The sequence below is a fragment of the Pan troglodytes genome, chromosome 10 (genome assembly GCF_028858775.2).
Source record: "Pan troglodytes isolate AG18354 chromosome 10, NHGRI_mPanTro3-v2.0_pri, whole genome shotgun sequence".
Classification (NCBI taxonomy): Eukaryota; Metazoa; Chordata; class Mammalia; order Primates; family Hominidae; genus Pan; species Pan troglodytes.
The window spans coordinates 87,281,817-87,302,358 of NC_072408.2; the positions used below are offsets into that span (position 1 = coordinate 87,281,817).

General features: G+C 33.7%; 1 protein-coding gene across 3 annotated transcripts in view; it reads left to right on the top strand.

The window, feature by feature from the left end:
- The window catches only part of PTPRQ (protein tyrosine phosphatase receptor type Q), a 242,317-nt gene that overhangs the window by 47,148 nt on the left and 174,627 nt on the right, over positions 1 to 20,542 (top strand). For all 3 annotated transcript variants that reach the window (XM_024347962.3, XM_024347960.3, XM_024347961.3), the window contains exons 10-17: positions 2,416 to 2,596; positions 4,069 to 4,230; positions 4,328 to 4,507; positions 5,136 to 5,243; positions 5,387 to 5,668; positions 15,176 to 15,358; positions 15,721 to 15,822; positions 19,452 to 19,572. In XM_024347962.3, coding sequence (XP_024203730.3) covers positions 2,416 to 2,596; positions 4,069 to 4,230; positions 4,328 to 4,507; positions 5,136 to 5,243; positions 5,387 to 5,668; positions 15,176 to 15,358; positions 15,721 to 15,822; positions 19,452 to 19,572 — 1,319 coding nt within the window. The remainder of the gene's footprint in view (positions 1 to 2,415; positions 2,597 to 4,068; positions 4,231 to 4,327; positions 4,508 to 5,135; positions 5,244 to 5,386; positions 5,669 to 15,175; positions 15,359 to 15,720; positions 15,823 to 19,451; positions 19,573 to 20,542) is intronic.

Here is a 20,542-nt window from a genome sequence, read left to right on the forward strand (position 1 = left end):
GCTTTTAATATTATTACTTTTTTTCTCATTATGAAAACTTAACTAACATCTAACCTAATGTCTTTTCTTAAGAGGTTAAGTGTGAGAAATATTTGCAACATGACACACTTAGTGATAACATTCTGGGTTGTTACAAAGCCAATGTTCAAATCATTGCCCAAGTTATGGAGGGTTTTTCTAATGTCAGAATATCAGAATTTGGGAGTCATTCACATAGTCAAAAGCATTCGGGTCAACTCTCACTTTGAAATGGTAGTTTGTCAGCAGAGATGCTTAACATATGTAATTGATGGGATGCTATGCTTTAACTCTCCATAATTTGTCTGACATGGGATAGAAAATATTGAGAGATTTAATGCAAAACCATAGTTGAGGGGGAAATTCTTTGGGCTACCTCACTATAGTTCATTCTATAGTGCTTTGTACACAGTAGATTTTCAAAGGGTGACTGATTGATAGTGGAAACAGCTGTGTGGTTTGGGCATAAAGTATTGACTGCAACACCAGAGCTTCTCTGAGTTATGTGTTTGTGATTCCTGCCCTCCCTAATTTCCCTGTGGAGGCAGTGCTGAAGTGAGCTGTTGTAAGACAGAAGATCTTTACTTTGTCCCATACAAGGACATAGGAACAAACCCATATAGAGTTCCCTATCCATAGTTCTTTATCACAACTTTTAAAAAGTAGCTTTTATGGGAAACCTGTTGCTTTTCATGACAGCACTTTTCTGGGTAGAGTTGTAAGAAGATTTAGACAATTGCATTTTGTAAATATTTGGAGGACTGAAGATTTTTTGACTCATTTCTCCATTCTTTTATCTTTCAGAAGAATTAATATTTAAGTAACTTGCCATTGTAGATAGTTAACTGAAATGCCATAAAATTTCTTGCTTTACTGAACTTTTTCCTGAGCACCTACTTTCTTTTTTGGAAAGTATTAAGTGCTTTGATATTCCTAAGGCCTAGAAAACCTGTTTTTGGCTCTCTGAGTGAAGACAACTCCAAAACATGTAAGATAATTAAAAGACAGATATACCAAAACTTATAAACAACTGAAACCTATATTATGAATTAATATAAACTCTGAGGGTTAAAGAGCATGGAATTGATAAGGAATAGAATTTTTTTAAAAAAAGGGGTTTTGGAGGTAAGTTTTGAAGCAGAACTTGAAAAAAATTAGTAAAAGAGAGTAGATTTTTCAGCATATTCTTTTTTCAAAACTGTTTGATTTTGGAAAATTTTGAACAGGTTTAAAAGTACAGAAAAGAGTCTAATAAGCCTCCATATACCTGCCACCTGGATTCAGTAATCACCAATAGGCTGTCATTCTTGCCTCCGGTTTTTAAATAAATTCCAGACTTAACATCATTTTGTTCCTATATGCCTAAGCACGAATTTCTAAAAACCATGGACATTTCCACCCATAAAATAATGCCATGACCACAATGAACAAAATTACTAATACCATCCTGGTATCATTTAATACCTAGAACACATTCAGATTTCCTTGATTATCTTCACATCCTATGTTGATTAGGTATGTTCTAATTAGACTCCAAACAAAGCAACATTTTCTTTGATTAATGTGTAGTCTTATTTCCAAAGTCAACATTCTACACAAATATCCAATATTATTTGGCCATAACACCTTTTCCCCATTTTGTTTCAATCAATTATGCTAGTGGGGATGAAGAAATGAGAATCATCTTGTTAGCTCAATGAAAACCTCTACTGTATTCATCCATAATCTGTTCCTGATGTTTTCACCTCAGTGTTTGCCATTTTGGTGAACTTGACATGTGTGAATTACATTATAGGATCTAGGAACAATTGCAGTTACTTTAAATATTCCTTATGTCCAGAGTCTTGACAGGTATGCCATGAATCCTGTGTGAAAACTATTAATATTACCATGTAGTTTTATTCTGGTATGTAACTTCACTCTATTATAAACTATTATCATTGATGTATATCAAGCAGGCATATAGACCTCTCACGTATGGTATACAAATGAGGACAGGTAATTAGAGAAGCAAAACACATTCTAATACATCAGTATGCCTAGAACACTTACCATTTGGGGGTGATCAGTTACAATATCTCAGTCATGAAACCTTTGCATGAGGACGTCTTATCTTACCATAAAGAAACTAACTCAAGTCAGAACAAAATCTGTTTCTTCCCAAAATACAGTATTGTTCTCTTAGGAAATACAATGATCACAATGTGTTACAATGATTCAGGGTATTAGTAGCCGGAGAATGAAATTTTGGAATCTAAAGAAGACAGTGGTCATGGAAATATGTTATCTTTTATAACAGCATGATTCCAAAGTTATAGGTTTTTTAGAACTAATACTTGATTTAAGTCATGAAGTGTAACTGTCACAGTCTTTTAAAATATCTACTTTTAATTACAGTATATAAATGACCCCATGGCTCCAGAAATTGTGAACATAGTAGAGCCAATGGTAGGATTATATGAGGGTTCAGCAGAGATGTCGTCTGACCTTCACTCACTTGCTACATTTATATATAACAGCCATCCAGATAAAAACTTTCCTGCAAGGAATAGAGCTGAAGACCAGACTTCACCAGTTGGTAGGTAGAATTTTGATTTTCTATAAAGTGCATTTAAACCACCAGTGCTAGCTAGCACAGAAATGAACCTTAGCTTAGAGTTCAGCCATATTATTAATGGTCTTTGGGCTGGAGTCGGATTTTTTTTTAGCTGTCGGAAAACCTCATGCAACAAATGGAAATGCCACACAGGCAGAAGCTGGCCCCTCCTAACCCATTTGACCTTCTTCCTGGAGAAAGTAGCACCCTAGAGTCTCTGGCCAAGCTGCATAGACAATCAGTTATTACAGTTGCCAAAGCAGGTGTGATGGGAAGGGATTAACATATCTTCAAATCATTTACAGGCCTCACATTCTCTACAGCTTTTGACTAATAGGTTTTCAAGTGTCACTAAAGGTAAATAGGTCAGAAAGTTACAACTCTAGTGCATGGTGTGATAAACAGGTGTAGGTGACCCCAACGATGTGGTGATGTCATTAGTGTATACACTTGCTCTTCAGTGTCAGTGGCTCTTACAGTTTCTAAAAGGAGAATGTCATATGTGGCAAATTAAAAATACTCACCTGACACATATTATCTCTCTAGTTTTTCTAAAATGTTAAATGAGAAAAACATTTTATTACCTTTTCTCAAATTTGGTATTTGTCCCATTCAAAATTAAAAGTGTTATTCTATTTATGGTAGAATTAGTAAAAAAAAATCACATTACATTCAATAGATGTTTATATTTCACTTACTGATCCATTTTTCTTGTGCAAAGAAGACTGGAGGGCAACACTGAAAATTAAGAGTCCCATGATTTCTGATGCAGACATTCCCTTAAATATTTCAAGTTTGGCCTAATTGCTACTTAAGAGTTTTAGAAGCACAAATTCTAAATAAAGCGAAAATCTAACATTTGAAATCCTTCTGGGATATTTATTTGTCAGTTATCCAAGCATGCTTGCTTTCAAGAATTATTTGGTTTACTGAATGTATGAACATATGGTGAAATTTGAGTCCAAATAAAACTCTTTATTTAACTCTTTTACTAAAACCTGGTATTGATTTATAATATCTCAATTATATATTTCTTTAACTCTTCTACTAAATCCTGGTATTGATTTATAATATTTCATTTATATATTATTGCCTACTCTTTCTTTTCAGAAAACATTCCTAACCAGCCTCTTTAAGAAAGTTGTTTTCTTAAAAACACTAATGTCATGTTTCAGAGTAATGTGTAAAAACTAGCAAAATTATATTATGAACACAAAATATTTGTGGTTATTATTGGGAGGTACTCAGAAATTCATAGTAATATTCAATATGATCTCTAAAATTAATATTTTTATGTTTACTATTATTACACATCTACCTTTAATAGAGGTGTGCATGGAGAGATTAATGAATACGGAGAAATCAGGTTTAAGATTTTATAGTCTAAGAAAAAATAATTTTGATTGTGAAGCCAAACACCTTTCTTTTTTTCTCTTTTTACTGAATTCAAACAGTAACTACAAGGAATCAGTATATTACTGACATTGCAGCTGAACAGCTGTCTTATGTTATCAGGAGACTTGTACCTTTCACTGAGCACATGATTGGTGTATCTGCTTTCACCATCATGGGAGAAGGACCACCAACAGTTCTCAGTGTTAGGACACATCAGCAAGGTAAGGATGTATTTCCTTTGAAACAATTAACTGCAAATATTGCTGTTGTACACTGTGATACTTTTTTTTCATTCATATGTTCATTCTTCTTTTTAAGTGCCAAGCTCCATTAAAATTATAAACTATAAAAATATTAGTTCTTCATCTATTTTGTTATATTGGGATCCTCCAGAATATCCCAATGGAAAAATAACTCACTATACGATTTATGCAATGGAATTGGATACAAATAGAGCATTCCAGATAACTACCATAGATAACAGCTTTCTCATAACAGGTAGAAAACAATGTTTTGTTGTTGTTGTTGTTGTTCATTTTACATTCTATTCTGGTGGAAAATATGCCCATCTCCCTGTGCCTTATATACTATAGAACACATGCTATGTCACTTCTTATTTTGTTGTTTTGTGTCACCATGAATCTTTTAAAAATACCTGCATACATAATTCGATTAAATGTGTTTTTCTTTTACTAGATTTACCCACAATGAAGTAAAAAGCATCAGATCACAAGCTTCATAGAAATTTACTTAACTTAAGGAATACTGTATCTGGTATATCAAAATAACTCATTATTGAAGACTAAAATGTACGAATGCAAAAATCAGCTGAAGTAATTCAGCTGACATGGTATTTGTGCCAAGTCAACTATACACCCTGCAGTGTTCCAAAAAGTTACTTTTGCAACTTTAAATTATTGCCTTAATATTTTAGGAGAGAACTTGAAGTCACCAACATGGAAAGGCCTATAAGCCCAAGAATTTGAGGAGACTGCAATTATTTGGAAGCGATATAGATATCTAGTCCCCTGTATAAATTCTTCTTACTGGCCTTATATTAAATGGCACCAATCCCAAGAGTATTATTTTAAGGACATTAAACAGTTTTTGTCTCTTGTCCTTATAGGGTTAAAGAAATACGCAAAATACAAAATGAGAGTGGCAGCCTCAACCCACGTTGGAGAAAGTTCTTTGTCTGAAGAAAATGACATCTTTGTGAGAACTTCAGAAGATGGTAAGAATATCAATTGCAGTTTTAATTTTTTTAAAAAAGTGGTTGTAAATGCTCACTGCCTTCACTTCATGCTACCTCTAGGGTCTAAAGCAACAAACATAAATAAAAATATAGGTACTACAAATGTTCTTTTCTTCCCCTAGAACCGGAATCATCACCTCAAGATGTCGAAGTAATTGATGTTACCGCAGATGAAATAAGGTTGAAGTGGTCACCACCCGAAAAGCCCAATGGGATCATTATTGCTTATGAAGTGCTATATAAAAATATAGATACTTTATATATGAAGAACACATCAACAACAGACATAATATTAAGGAACTTAAGACCTCACACCCTCTATAACATTTCTGTAAGGTCTTACACCAGATTTGGTCATGGCAATCAGGTATCTTCTTTACTCTCTGTAAGGACTTCGGAGACTGGTGAGCTTTTGTTTTGCTTTGTTTGTTTAATAATACACAGTGATATAGTAAGCAAAGCTGATAATCGCCATGTTGTTTACATTTTACATAACCTAAAATCCCTCATTATTTTGTTTTGTATAATCCAGAAATTAATTTTCTTTTTCAGGCAAAAGTGCAGGAAAAGGTTTATTGTACAAATATTTAAGTCTGATTTATATAAGGGAACTTCTAATCAAAATCTGTGAATTTTCAAATGAAAAGACCTTGAGAAACCAAGGATTCTTTCAATGTACCTATAAATTTTAGATTGAATGGCTACTTGCTTTCGAATTAGGTAAAACTGAGACATACTCATAGGAATAGATTCTGAGATTCTAATGAGGTATGTATATAGATAGTGGTGCAGAGTGGGAGCACAAAAATGGCATGCCTGGAGAAGACTTATGGAGGAGACAGCATTTGGCCTGGATCTTAATGAGGAGGTTGGAATGGGCAGAAGGATGTTATAGAGCAGGGGTCCCCAACCTTTTTGGCACTGGGGACCAGTTTCATGGAAGACAATTTTTCCCCTCCCTCCGGACTAGGGAGGGGAGTGAGGTTGGTTTCTGGATGATTCAAGCACGTTACATTTGTTGTGCACTTTATTTCTATTATTATTACATTGTAACATATAATGAAATAATTATACAACTCACCATAATGCAGAATCAATGGGAGCCCTGAGCTTGTTTTCCTGCAACTAGATGGTCCTATCTGGGGGGTAATGGGAGACAATGACAGATCATCAGGCATTAAATTCTCATAAGAAGCACACAACATAGATCCCTTGCATGGGCAATTCACAATAGGGTTTGCGCTCCTATGAAAATCTAATGTCGACACGGATCTGACAGGAGGCAGAGCTCAGGCAGTAATTCAGGCGATAGGGAGTGGCTGTAAATACAGAAGCTTTATGATGCTCACCTGCTGTGTGGCCCAGTTCCTAACAGGCCACCAGCTGGTACTAGTCCGTGGCGCTGGGATTGGGGACCCCTGTTATAGAGGTTGCTGGATGGGTTGGGAGAGGATATCCCATCTAAAGGAAGTAAAACAAGCAAGGAATTACTTGTGTTTTAGTTTCGGTGAAACTAGAGTAAGACAGTTTGTCTGTTAATCTTATTTTGTTGTTTATATTGTGTTATAATTATATATTGGTGGCATAACTATTAGGCCAATTCTACAATGTATTTTGAGAATTAATAACTAAATATAAAGTTACCATTTTAATTGTACGTTTAAAACAATAAATATTTACTGACTAGATACTGGTGGAACCACATGAAATAATTTTTATAGGTCACAAATAGCCAAATATCAGCAATTTCATATAGTTCAGCCAGATACTATATACGAATTTCTGTCTTGACCTTGAGGATCTAGAAATCTAGTAAAGTAGCTTACTTTTGTAGAAAAGTATCCTGTTGAGACTATTCACAGAAATGAATACAATGAGATGATACAAAAGAGCCCATAGATAATGGCAGTAGTCAAAAGTGCAGGAATAAGAAAGTAATGAAAGGAGCATTTTACATTATCAAGAGCCTTGAAGTGACATTTAATTGATATTAATCCATATATTGGCATGTTTCATTGCTTTTGTAGATATTGTACCTGAAATAAGTATTTTTGAGAAAAATGTCTGCTCTTTAATGACTCAGTTTTATTTTGCAGTGGATTAAGGAAATGAAACAAGCATATTTTTAGCACCTATTAAGGGTCACGGGCCCTGTTGATAGGTTTCACAGAAACTGTCTTTTAAAAATTCTAAACTAAAGCAATACATTATTGTTATCTTCACAGAAAACTGAGTCTAATGAAAAATGGAGGGTTTGAGAGGTTCATTCATTCAAAAAATATTTATAATATACCAGGCCCTACTGGGGATAAAGTAGTGTAGAAGAAAAGGATTTCCTTCCCTCCTTAAGTTTTATTAGTTGGTGGGTGTTTCATTGCCTAATGGCACCAGCTGGAAAGTGATCAGCTGGAAAGTGATGAGCTGGAATTAGAATCCAAACCCATCTGACTGTAAAACCCATTTCCCTTTCACAGCACATGCTGTTTTTGAAGTAATCAACAAAGCTGGTAAATTATAAACTATATCTAAGATCTCTCTGTTCATTGTTACACTGATATTTTGTCATTAGGCTTCTGCTCAGCATGGGGAGGAAAGTAATAACTTTGAAAGATTCTATTGTGATATGAAATAATAACCATTTTTATGAATGCTTATCAAGTATTTCGTTTAAGTGGCCATAGCATCAAGAACACCTTATTTTAATGATGAATTATAAAGCAATGTTTTTGTTTTCTGATTATTACATGCACATAATCTTTTACTTAGTATTGAAAATGTAATTTTATTTTCTGTTTTATTGTCTGTTTGTATGAGTTTAATTCAAAGGCAGGGACAATAAACTTTAAGTGAATATAAATTTTGAGATTTAGTTTAAAATGAGAATTTTACTTTTGGAAAGTGTCTTAGAAAACATGCAGAGCCCTTTATTTTTTAGGTGAGAAGACCTAGGACCATTTGGGTAAAAGGACTCACAAGTTATAGTACATGAGAAGTAAAGTTGGGGCTTGACTATAGGCCTCCTGACCCCCATTACAGGCCTCATTTAATAGGCTCCTGAGATGGCTAAAAAAATAAAGAGAAGGGGAAACCAACATATCCCATGGCTTCCTAGCCAGGCCTAACAATAAGAGTATAGGGTTTAATGCCCATCTTCCTAATATCTGGTTCTCTGTCCTAAGTTAGGGTAGTCTCAAGTTCTGTGCATTTTCCACCTGGATGAAAATGGAAGACAATGGAATCTACATTAGTGACTTTTCCTAGATTATGTATGCTACTGTTAAACCACCCACTTTAGCTCCTTTGGCAAAAGAGGAAGCTAAAATGTTAAGTAGGGTCTCAAGTGTCATTTGAAGCAAGATGAGCTCAAGAGCAACTATTTTTCTGGGTTTAGGCTCAAAATAATCTTATTAAATACAGTAATTATACCTTCTATTCATGTAAAAAAATATGGGCCCACTCTTCAATATTGTTTCATGAGAAATTGAGTGATGTGTTAACTCAGTGATGTGTTAATATTACTAATTAAAAATAGGAGTAAGTTATTTGGTTAAATGCCTTATCTTTTTAAGAGAAATAGAGTTTACTAATGCTTGGAAGTAAAACACCCTTGTGTTCAAGCAGGAAAGATCAATACAAGATTGATTCTGTGTGTGTGTGTGTGTGTGTATCTCTGTGTGTGTTTGTGTGTGTTTTAATCATAGATGTGCAGTTTTCCAATAAGCCTAAGATTAGTTTTTATTTTCTCATACTTAGGGTGTAATAATCATAAATACAACTTTGAGAAGTTCCCATACAAATTACTCTTTTGATGATCTATACATATTCCCTTTCCTTTTTAAGACACAACCATCTTTACTGTAAGCCTTTAACAAAACACCTTGTCTGATTTGGGGCAACAACCATGAGTGGATAATAACTTAGATGTTGACCAAAATTTTGTGTAGACCCCCATAAATTTATTTGTATTAATGAATAACATTTTAAAATTTGTCTACATACATTAAAGCTTTATATGCCAAACAATAGTCTTTTGGCAGATTCAAGGTAACTTCCCTTTTTTACTATCATCATGGACTATGTATTTTTTCTGTTTTGGAATTTTAATAGGTTCAGCTTATTCCAACTGATTATAATCATTCCTTTTTATTCATCAGTTATCTACTTTATAAAATATTTCTATAATTCGGGGACACTCTGCTATTTCAGAAAATTCTAAGTGCGTCATTACTCTTCAAAATCAGTAAGTCATTGAGTCTGTCTTGCTTTATCTACCTGATGATCCAGCACTAGTTATTCCCTAAGGGTAAATGAATAAAAATGCAAAGGATATCAGCCTTGGGTCAGGAATACATATTTACACACTGACTACTGGTGGTAGGCAGACAACTGCAGAGAGAAAACTTCAATGTAATGGGAAATTTTCAAAATCAGAAGTTACACCGAGCTATAAAATTCAAGCATAGCATCACAAATTCCCTTTTTGTAATTAAAGAGTTTTTCAACCCAATCTTTTATCTATCTGTTCCTTACCTGTGAGTTTCTCTCTTGTTTTAATATATTCTGTATCATATTAAATATATTGATTCATTCACTAAACAGCTTTTATGGATTCCATATTATGTTCTACCACCGTACTAGATAGTGTAGCTGTAGCAGTAAACAAGACACAATAAATCTCTACCTTCCTGAAACTTGACACTAGACAATCAGAAAATTAGACATTAGAAAATAAATCAGTAAACAAATTTGTGATTTTTGGTAGTGGTAAGTTTTACTAAGTGAAAAATATCAAGGATAGAAGAGAGGAAGAGTAGTGAGTGGGCTATTTGAGATGGAGGACTGAGGAAAGACCTCACTGAGAGGTTATATTTGCCCAGTGATATTAATGAGGTACAGGATTGAATAAGATGAGGATGAGGATGAAAAGTGTTCCAGAGGAAGAATAGCAATTGCCAACTTCTTGTAGAGGAAAAAAAATTGTGGAGTTGGGGCAGAGCAGGGCATTTCTGTCACTTGAACAGTGTGAGTTGGGGTAGAGAATTCACAGATGAGGCGAGAGGCAGAGGTGGATCATGAGATTCTTGGGTGTCATTCTAGGAACTTTGGAGTTTAATTTTAATGAGGAGCTTTTGGAGAATTATGAAATAGGAACATTATATGATTTACAGTTTTCAAAGATTGCTGCTGAATATGTTGAATGTTGAAGTAAAGAGAAAAATGAAGATAAACTATTAGATTGTTTGTCTGAGTATCTGGGTGAGTGGTAGTGCCATTTACTTAGATGGGGAAGTCCAGGGAAGAGGTCAATATGGAGAACATCCAGGAGTTCTGTTTGCAACATGTTTGAAATATCCAAGTGCCATTATGAAGGCAGTTAGATAAATAAGTTTAAAGCTCAGGGAAAAGATACAGAGCTGAATATATAATTTGGAGCCTCACCATATCTTTGGTATTCAATCAAGGGATGAGGATAAAGTCATATCACTGGACAACAGGGGGAGACGTTAAGAAGCTTACAGCTATGTCGTGGGCAATACCACACATAGACTTTGAGAAGTAGAAAAGCTAATCAAGGACAAAGCAGAAGTCACTGGAAATAGAAGGAAAACCGAAGAAGATAGTGCCTTCAAAGCCAAGTGAATAAAGATTTTCAAGTAGAAGGAGTTTATTCCCTATGTCACATGCTGCTGACGAGTAAAGTAAGATGGGGCATACTATTGATTAGTGTTTGGCAAGAATGGAGGTCATTGATGACTTCACAGGAGTAGATTTTACAGAAAAAAAATGGAGAAAAATGAAGTCAGATTAACAGAGTATGATAGGCAAAAAAAAAAAAATGTAGAAAATGAGGAATGGCAAATTTTGAGGAATTTTGATAGGAAGTGGAGAGTAGACTTCAGTAATAGCTGAAGGAGCAAGTGCAATCAAAAGAAGACTTTTTAAACCCCAGACTGTATATTACAGTGTATGTGTGTTCACATGTATCTCTGACTAACTTCAAATGTAAAGTCTCTGAATAGGCAGAAGGAGTGAAATCCAGTGCAGACGTGGAGGGATACAGCTTGGAAAGGAGGAAAGAGGGAAGGCAGTTAAGGGAAAATTTGAAATCAGATGATAATGTAGCTCTCTTCTCAGTGTTTTTATTTTTGCTATGGAATGAGAAGCAAGTTTATTAGCTTCAAATAAAGAGGGGGAGGGCATATCAGAGGTTTGTGAAGAGAGAACATGGTGAAAACATACTTTAAAGAGTGGGAGACTGAATTAACTAAAACAAAAACATTAGCTATCAGGAAATGAAAAGGATCCATTTGAGATTTGATGTTATAAATTTAAGTGGAACTAGTCAGCATAGAATGGTGTTTTATTCAGCCATTTTCACCTATTACACTGGGCATGTGAAGCTAGCAGAGTTGTGTTTAATTCCAATTGTAATTTTCCCAGGAAAGTAAAATAGAAACAGAAGGAACTGATGGATATTGCTAGGAAGTGATTACAGTGACTGTGGACTCTAGCCTGAGCATGTAGGGAAATGAAGGCATAAGAGAGGTGATGCACAGTGAAGATTTGATGAGGGTCAGAGAATTGTTGGATTCAAAGTACAAGAGTCAGTAAACTGGAAAGATAGGAGTCAGTTGTCAAAGAGAGGAATATTGGCAGTTATTGGTAATGACAAAGTCTTAGCTGTTGCCATGAAAGCCAGTGAGGTACGGTGGGGTAAAGTAAGGCGGGGGAAAAGATTACTCGAATTATAGAGATAAAGAAATACAGAGTCTAGGGAACTGTATAGATCATTTGCATGGAAGTTGAACTCTCTGAGTAGTAGGGAAGAAGTCAGTTATCAAAGTGATAGCATCTTTAAGATGTTCAGAGAAGTGCCAGAGGTATTACGAGTTGTCTGTCTTAAAGAGGGGTAGCACGTGATGGTATCTAATGGAATGGGGCTTCAAAGGATCTGTGGTTCTTCAGGAAGAAAAAAGGAGTAATAAATGCAACTACCCAACTCCTACGCCCTATCATTAGTGGGACTATGGTAGAAAAACAAACATGATACCCAAGAGGGCTAAACTGTAGTAGTATTTCTCAGCAGGTCCAAGATTTCACTTAGAGCTAGAAAGTTAAGAAAGCATTGAGGGTAGTTGTTGAGGATTTTTCTCAATGTAATGGGTTGGCCTGGGGAAACACTAGAGAAGATTTAGCACATTTCAGATAGAAAGGATAGTGGAATTATATTGCTAAATCGAACTATGCATTGAATTGCAATCCTCTCAAAGTTTTAAAAGTATCAATATTCTTAAATTAGTTTTTCCTATTAAGTGTGCCTTGACACCATAACCCAATAACTGGTAACAATCAAGGGGAGGGACACTGTATCTACATTTTTAAGGCTTCTGAATTTTATTTATCTACTAAATTTATTATTAGTAATTTTTATATCCATTCAATTTAGAATACTAATAAAAAGTTTAATTTCTTTCATTTGAAGGAAAAGAGTTTTATAACAGGACTCTTGAATGGCAATAATATATACCTATTTAGTTTATATTGTTTAACCCTCCAAGTTAATTATTTATGTTATTGTTCTATGTACTCAATTTTTAAACCATTATCTTGGCCACTCTGATCTTTCATCTGTGGTAAATAGTTTTCTACCCAAAGTACATTGTCTACAATTTCATTTACTGAGGATGTGTTGATGGCATTATCCCTCAATTTTTTTTATTGTCTGAATATGTTTTTAGTTTGCTACTCTTTATTTTTCTGGGTATGGAATTCCAGTTGTTTTTCAGTTGATGTTGATTGTCAGTCGAATTGTCATTCCTATGTAGAAGATTTTTTTTTTCTGGTACTGTTAAGATGGTTTCTTTTTTGATATTCTGTATTTTCACAATGATATGTCTAAATATGGTTTAAAAAATTTCTGCTTGAGATTTACTGAAATTATTTGATCTGATGTTTGATGTCGTTGAATAATTTTGATGAGCCTCAGCCATTATCCCTTTAAATATTTCTTCTTCATTTTCTCTACTATTTTAGACCCCCTCCGGATATCATCTATGTCTCAACTGCCATTTTATATTTTCCATAACTGTCTTCTTTGATCTACATTCTTGATAATTTCTTCAAAACTATCATCCTTTTCACTAAAGTTCTCTTCTTCTTTATCTAATCTGCTCTTTAATACCTCAAGAGATTTTTAATTTTAGTTATTTTGTTCTGTTCCAGAAGGTCTATCTTGTTCTCTTTCAAACTTGCTTGGTTATTTAATATTATTTACCATTATTTAAATAATTATTTGCTCATATTTTAAAATATGTTTGATTTCTTGAAACACATTAAACATTTCTATTGTATTTCAATATCTGGAATCTCAAAATCTGACTACTGTGTATGTGTGTGTGTTTTCTTTTTCTTTTCTTTGCTGACTTTCACTATTGATATCTGATTTGCTTGTGTGTTTAGCGATTTTATCAGTGAGCTCATATTCTTTGAAACTTTAGCTGCGAGAAATTTATGTGGTTTGTGTTGAAGTTGAGTTCCTCCAGCAAGTATTTTTATTTATTTCTAGTTGCTTAGGAGTAATAGCAGCTCAGGACTACAGTTTTATTTTAAATTCTGAAGTGGAGGTTTCTTCAGGGTACATATAGATATCATGGATTTAGTCAACATATGATCATAGGGATAGGCTTATAATTCCAAAACAGCATATTATTTATTTCTTTTCTATCTCTCCACCCAGAGGAGTGGCAACAGAGAAAGAAGGTTTCCTTTCTGTCCTCTCTGCATGGTAGATTTATTTCTCACTTCCCGTTTCCTGAGAATGAATGCATCACATTGCACAAGACCAGGAGTTACCATTCACATAGACTTCTATGGTACATGCAGAAGAATCTGAAGTATCCCCTAGAATTTTTCAGTATAATAACCCTGGTTAAAGTTGCATTCTTTGGGGGTTTCAGGTCTTTCTGCAGGGATATCGCTCATCTTTCAGCGGGCCCCAGGGCTTTATAGTCTTTCTCTGACACACTACACATATGTTACTATACAAATGCAAAGGCACCAGGATTAACCAATCTACGGCAAGGCAAAACTGGCTTTAGTACCAGCTTCCTTCTCAGGATTTCTGTCTTTGCATTTTGTTTGCTTGTTTGTTTTTCTGTGACTTTTTTTGGCCAGTCACCACTGAATTCTAACTTTCTTTTCAGCACCACAACTTCTTAAAGAAAATTTATTTTAATGTTATACAGAGTTTTAGTTATTTTAAGTAAGATATTCACTCAGTTTAGGGTATCTGTTCCAATATTTTACCGGAATTGGAATCTTGTATATAGTTTTGTACTCAAATATACATAGAAAACCATTTTATGCATAATGTATTCAGTATAAAAATGTTGTTAGATACAGAAAACTAGTGTTTTACTTAATGATATCCCATATTCTTGGGAGGTGGTTTTGCTGCCAGGTCATAATATGCAACCTCACATCCAGGAGGGGCTCCTTGCCTTGTTATAGACCTTGCTGTCAACCAAAACTAACCTACTGATCTCTTTTTCATATTATTATTAATGAGAAGTAGAATCAAGTTTTAAATGTTTTAAAATTCTCTTTCTTGCATCTGTGTGTTCTTCAGTGCAAGATATGTTCCTATAGTTCCAAGTATTTTAGTAAACGTATCATCTTATAACTGTTATTCTGTGGAATCATAGTAGCATTTTCTTTTGAATGAAAATTTTTCATATACAGTTGTAAGTACTATAATTTATTTATACTTTACTTCATTCAGGATATTTATTACGATTACATTCTAGTGAAGGTTCACTTGTAAATAACCTAGTGCACTTCAGTGACAATTTCAGCAGAATAGATTTTTAGAATGGAATTGTTTTATGTATCTATATTTTTGTTTCTTTCAGTGCCTGATAGTGCACCAGAAAATATCACTTACAAAAATATTTCTTCTGGAGAGATTGAGCTATCATTCCTTCCCCCAAGTAGTCCCAATGGAATCATACAAAAATATACAATTTATCTCAAGAGAAGTAATGGAAATGAGGAAAGAACTATAAATACAACCTCTTTAACCCAAAACATTAAAGGTAAAAGAACAAATCTAATATTGGATATTTGCATTTATAATGACAGAGTAGCCACAAATATTAGTTTAATGTTAATAGTTTCAGATTATTTTCATGCAGGGTATTACAATTTTGTCTTTTTGGTTAAATAAGCTAGGAGTTTATTGCAGGTCACATGAAAGAATACTATAGATCCATTCTTTTCCACATTATCCTATATCATTTTGTCTTCATAAATAAGAGCTACTATTGCCAAAGAATGACATTTTCACTTAGTTTTTATTTTTGGAAGATTGTGTTGACAGCCATTTCATAGTTTGCCTCTTGCATATTATTAAATGATATTTTGTAAGTTTCAACTTATCTATTTTGTTTCTCTTTAGGACTGAAGAAATATACCCAATATATCATTGAGGTGTCTGCTAGTACACTCAAAGGTGAAGGAGTTCGGAGTGCTCCCATAAGTATACTGACGGAGGAAGATGGTAAATATAATAGTGGATATTGATATACTTTGATTGTATAACATTTCAAGAAACACACGTATAGAATGAAACAATGTAAAAACTCCTCTAGTCATGGGTATCAGTTGTGTACCATACCAGCGTTATATAGAGATTTCATTGTCATGGTATAAAAGAAGCTAGCAACATCAGATTTACATTCAGTGAAATCAGGCATAAAATGTTTTTTATTTTCTGAAGTCATCAGTACTCTGTAAAAAACAGTCAGTCATGTTTTTCCATGGGGATTTTCAAGGCTTAAAATTTGGTTTGAACGTTAACTGACATATGTCATGACTGAGTTTTTCAACTTTTACATTTTTAAGAATAGACATTAACATGAGCTTTGAAGCAGATTATGTTTATGTAAATGTTCAGCACTTTTTTACGATATTAAGGATTAACTTGATAATGAGATCAGGCTATTGTACAGGCTCCTGCATAATTGGACAAGATGCTATTCCCCAAAGTTAGTAGCTTTCATACTGAATATTTAAACATACCTTTCCCTAACCCAAATAAAATCAACTTTACTACTGAGGCCACTTTACATTGATACCTTACCAAGTTAGACATATATTATGCTAAGAATATAACTTCTGAAAGATATATTTGGGTTAGGATTTGCATTTTATGTTTTATACATTGCATATTTAAAGAAAATTATAATTTTTTTCTGTAAAAGGAATTCCTATTTCCAAGAAGGGTAGGCCTGGAAGTATCATACGTGTTTGTGGAGTATCTTTTCTTTTTCATCTTTCTTTCTTTCAAGTTTCCCCATCTTCAAGCTAGGCCATAGCCTGTGACTGTTAAGGGCAGAATGTGCTTAGACACTGCTAGGAAGGGAGACTTTTCCCTGCATTGCTCTCTTTCTTTTCAAAATAATAAAGTCTTCAAATCCCTCTTCTCTTTTTGCAGGTCTCTCCATGTTTTAACCTCTACCAAAGCATCTTGGCTAGGGCTCTCTGTGTTGCCCCAGTTTCTAAGTGGGCTGCCTCCGTGGGTCAGTTTTCCCTAATCATTGCATCTACTTACTAATGCTTGATTTTCCATCAAAACTTACCTGCCCAAATTCCAATTTTTCTTCATAAATAGATTCTCCTTGCTCTGAAAGTTAAAATTATCTTAATAAAAAAACCTTCCAAATGAGTCAATGGTTAAAAACTAGGGAAGAAAGTTAGTGCTCCTTTCTATCTTATGTAATACCTAAGATTATATGTAGTAAAAATTTTACCAATGCCTTTTTGAAAATAGTACCCACTTCTTTATAACTAATCTAATCAAAAGGTCCTAATGGTAAGAATTTGAGATCTTATATGATGGAATGAGACCAGTAGTGAACATATATTTTGAGCAGGCAGAGGTTTTACCACTCAAGTCAATAATTCCAAAGTATGTTGTCCATCTGAATTACCTGGGCTGTTAAAAATATGCTTCCTCAAGGTAAAGTTCCATCTAAATTCTTGGCCAAGTCATATGATTTCTAAGGAACAGGGTAAAGAACAAGACTCCCTTGTTGAAAAATTACAGAAAATCGAGAATGGATAAAGATCTGAGAACATTTGCCTCTTTGGGAATTAGGAACTCCTTGCCCTCATGAAGCTCACGGTTAGAACAAGAGACCTAAATTTGACAAATGTGTGGACAAATAATTTTTATGATTTTTAATTACTGGTATAAATGTTCCCCCAAATTATTCACCAGGACAAAAGAAGGACCTAAGTTACTCTGGGGTGTGAGGTAAAGCGTAGCTGTGGAAGTTATGTCGAAGCTGTGACATGAAAATGAATAAAGAGGGAGGGTGAGAAATAGGAAAGATCATGCCAGGTAGAAGAGTGAGAGATTTGTGAAGTTCTCATGCCAGGTAGAGGAGTGACAGATTGTGAAGTTTCTTCTCAGCTACCTTGAGATGCTCTGAGATGACAAATTGAATGCACTGCAAAAGTTCTAATTTTTCTAGTTTCAATTTTGTTAGATTGTATTTTAGAATACATATGCCAAAATGATTAAGACTTAGTCTGCTACAGTGGATGTACAGTGATTTTTTTTAGATAGACATGTTAATTACGTTTACTTAGCAATAAAATGTTTTACATTAAGTATAAAATATTCGGAGATCTACTGAAGGTTAGCTTTTAAAGACACCACGCTTTATCTGGTATTCCACATAAGCATCTTAAAGCATATTATAGAGTAGAAATGGTTAGTTGCAACATATTAGTTTCTAAGTTACTGCTATTTTTAATTGAAGTCCTTTTTGTAAACAATAAACAGATTTTACAAGGATGCTAGTAAAAATATTTCTGGGTATTTGCTTTGACAAATGAAAGAGAATTTTCAGAGATAATTCTTATCTTGGGAAACAGACATCTCTAACTGATGTATACATTCCTGTGATAATCAATATTTGATAGCAACATTATTATAGTGCCAGTGAAACTAACAGAATGAAAATACCAAATACAGCTATCACTATTATTCCTTATAACTTGTCTCATAAACTTTCTGCTGCTCAATAAAATTTTTTTGGAAAATTATTGTTAGTTAAATAATGAAAACATGCACACATGGGAACACATACAACTATAGCTGAGATTATTCAGAGAAGTAAAAAAGAAAAAATATTGAAGTAAGTCAGGTAGCATTCTGTCCAAATTATTGGAAATAGTGATCTGTATATGAACTGTATTTCAATTGACATTGTTTAAAGATGTAAACAAATTCTCAGAATTTCTGTTAGCTACCTATGAATTCACATTCCGTGCATAACTGTAACAATGAAACAAATTTTAGTGTTTTCCTTTTTTACATGTAAAAAGTTGTATTCCATTATTCTAAGACATTACTGTGTTATTACACAGCAGCTGAGAAATGTCATTCTAAATGTTTTACCTAAATGGAAATATAAAGTTGGCTAACTATTTTGCAGTAATGTTTTTATTGCTTATTCAATGCCAAATAGCAAATGTATTTATATTTTACACTATTACAGCAGAGTTACAAGTAGATTCTAAACTATTTTCTTATTTACGTGCTACATTGGCATTTCCTTTGTAAACCATTCAATTTTGAAGACTGAGTGAACAGAGTTTGATATGATTTTACTTTTTAATGACACAACAGAGATTGAGGAATGTAGTTTTCATCATTTGTGAGGTCAGTCATTTTAACTGCTTTCTCAATGTTATGCTTATCACTTTCCCAACTTCTTGGATGTGTGATTTTTTTCCCACCTCTTTTTTATTGTCTAGGGATCTCTTTTACTGTATATTTATTCACCCTCAATAAAATTTTTATTTTTATTAGAGGATGACAGTTGACCAAGATGTACTTGAACAGTAGGTGAGTCACTGTGACATACCCCTTGTTCTTCTTTCTCATGAAATATTTTTTTCCATTGAATCACAGAAACAGATGTTCTAATACCACCATGCAAAATCTTCCTTTATCATCTCATTTTGAAAGTAAACAGTCTCTTGTGCTTCTGGAGAAAAGCACTGAACCTAATTCCTTTACCAGAAAGTTTATAATAAAAATTGTGTGCATTTCCATGTTAACTTTTTCTTATATATGTTTAATAAAACACATTATTCTATACCCTAACTTTACAGCTCCTGATTCTCCCCCTCAAGACTTCTCTGTAAAACAGTTGTCTGGTGTCACGGTGAAGTTGTCATGGCAACCACCCCTGGAGCCAAATGGAATTATCCTTTATTACACAGTTTATGTCTGGTAATAATTTTTTTTTTGGAAATAGTTCTGAGAACAGATATTAATCTGTAACATAATAGGAATGTAGTTTTTAGATTTCAGAATGTGGTGCTACATTAGGAACCTGATTATTAATAGGCTAGTTAATATGTTTTGATTAAGAAACAAGTTTATCCGTATTATGTAGTGGTTCAATCATGGTCAAATGAAATAATTTTGCAATTAAAACAAAAAATTATGTGTTATGCATAATTATACTAAATTCCTACTCTTAAAAGTCATTGACAAGTCAATTTGTATGAATGTAAGCATATACTTTTACACTTCTGAAGTTTTACACAAGTACTCTCATGTCACTGTCTTTCAAGTGTCCCTTGAGCAGAGTAATTTTAATAAACATTCAAAATAGCTATTTTTAAAGAAATCTGTTATTTAAGGTCAATTTTTAATTTGAAATGTAAACAATGTATTTCATTTCTGATCACTGTTACCCTGATTACCTGTTTATCCTTCAATTGTGAAAAAGATGAAATCCAACATTGTATCTCATGTTAGTTAGCATGCTTATACTACTTCATGAGAACTTGGTAGATTGAAATCTTTACTTTGATGTAATGTAAATCCTCTTTAGATTCACCAATTAGGTAACACATTACCTAGTGGATTTCATATATTTCAACTCAGAAAATACAATTTACACAATACTTCATAAAACATAGCCATTTCCTTTTATATTTCTGAATTTGAAGGGCCAGCATTGAGGGAGATGCTATGATGTTTTAAAGAAGTCTCCTCTTCTTCTCTTTCCTAAGTTAAGATTTTTCTTTCCCTAATTCCCCTTTAACCCCTTTACATATTTCTCTTTAAGACTATATTTTTTGTTTTCTTTGTTGCCTGATTCCTAGTGACTTTGCCTAGTCGTGATGAAAGTGGGAGTGTCTGGACTCACAGTTAGTGAAAAGGAAGCAGTGGGAAGAAGATTGCCATTCCT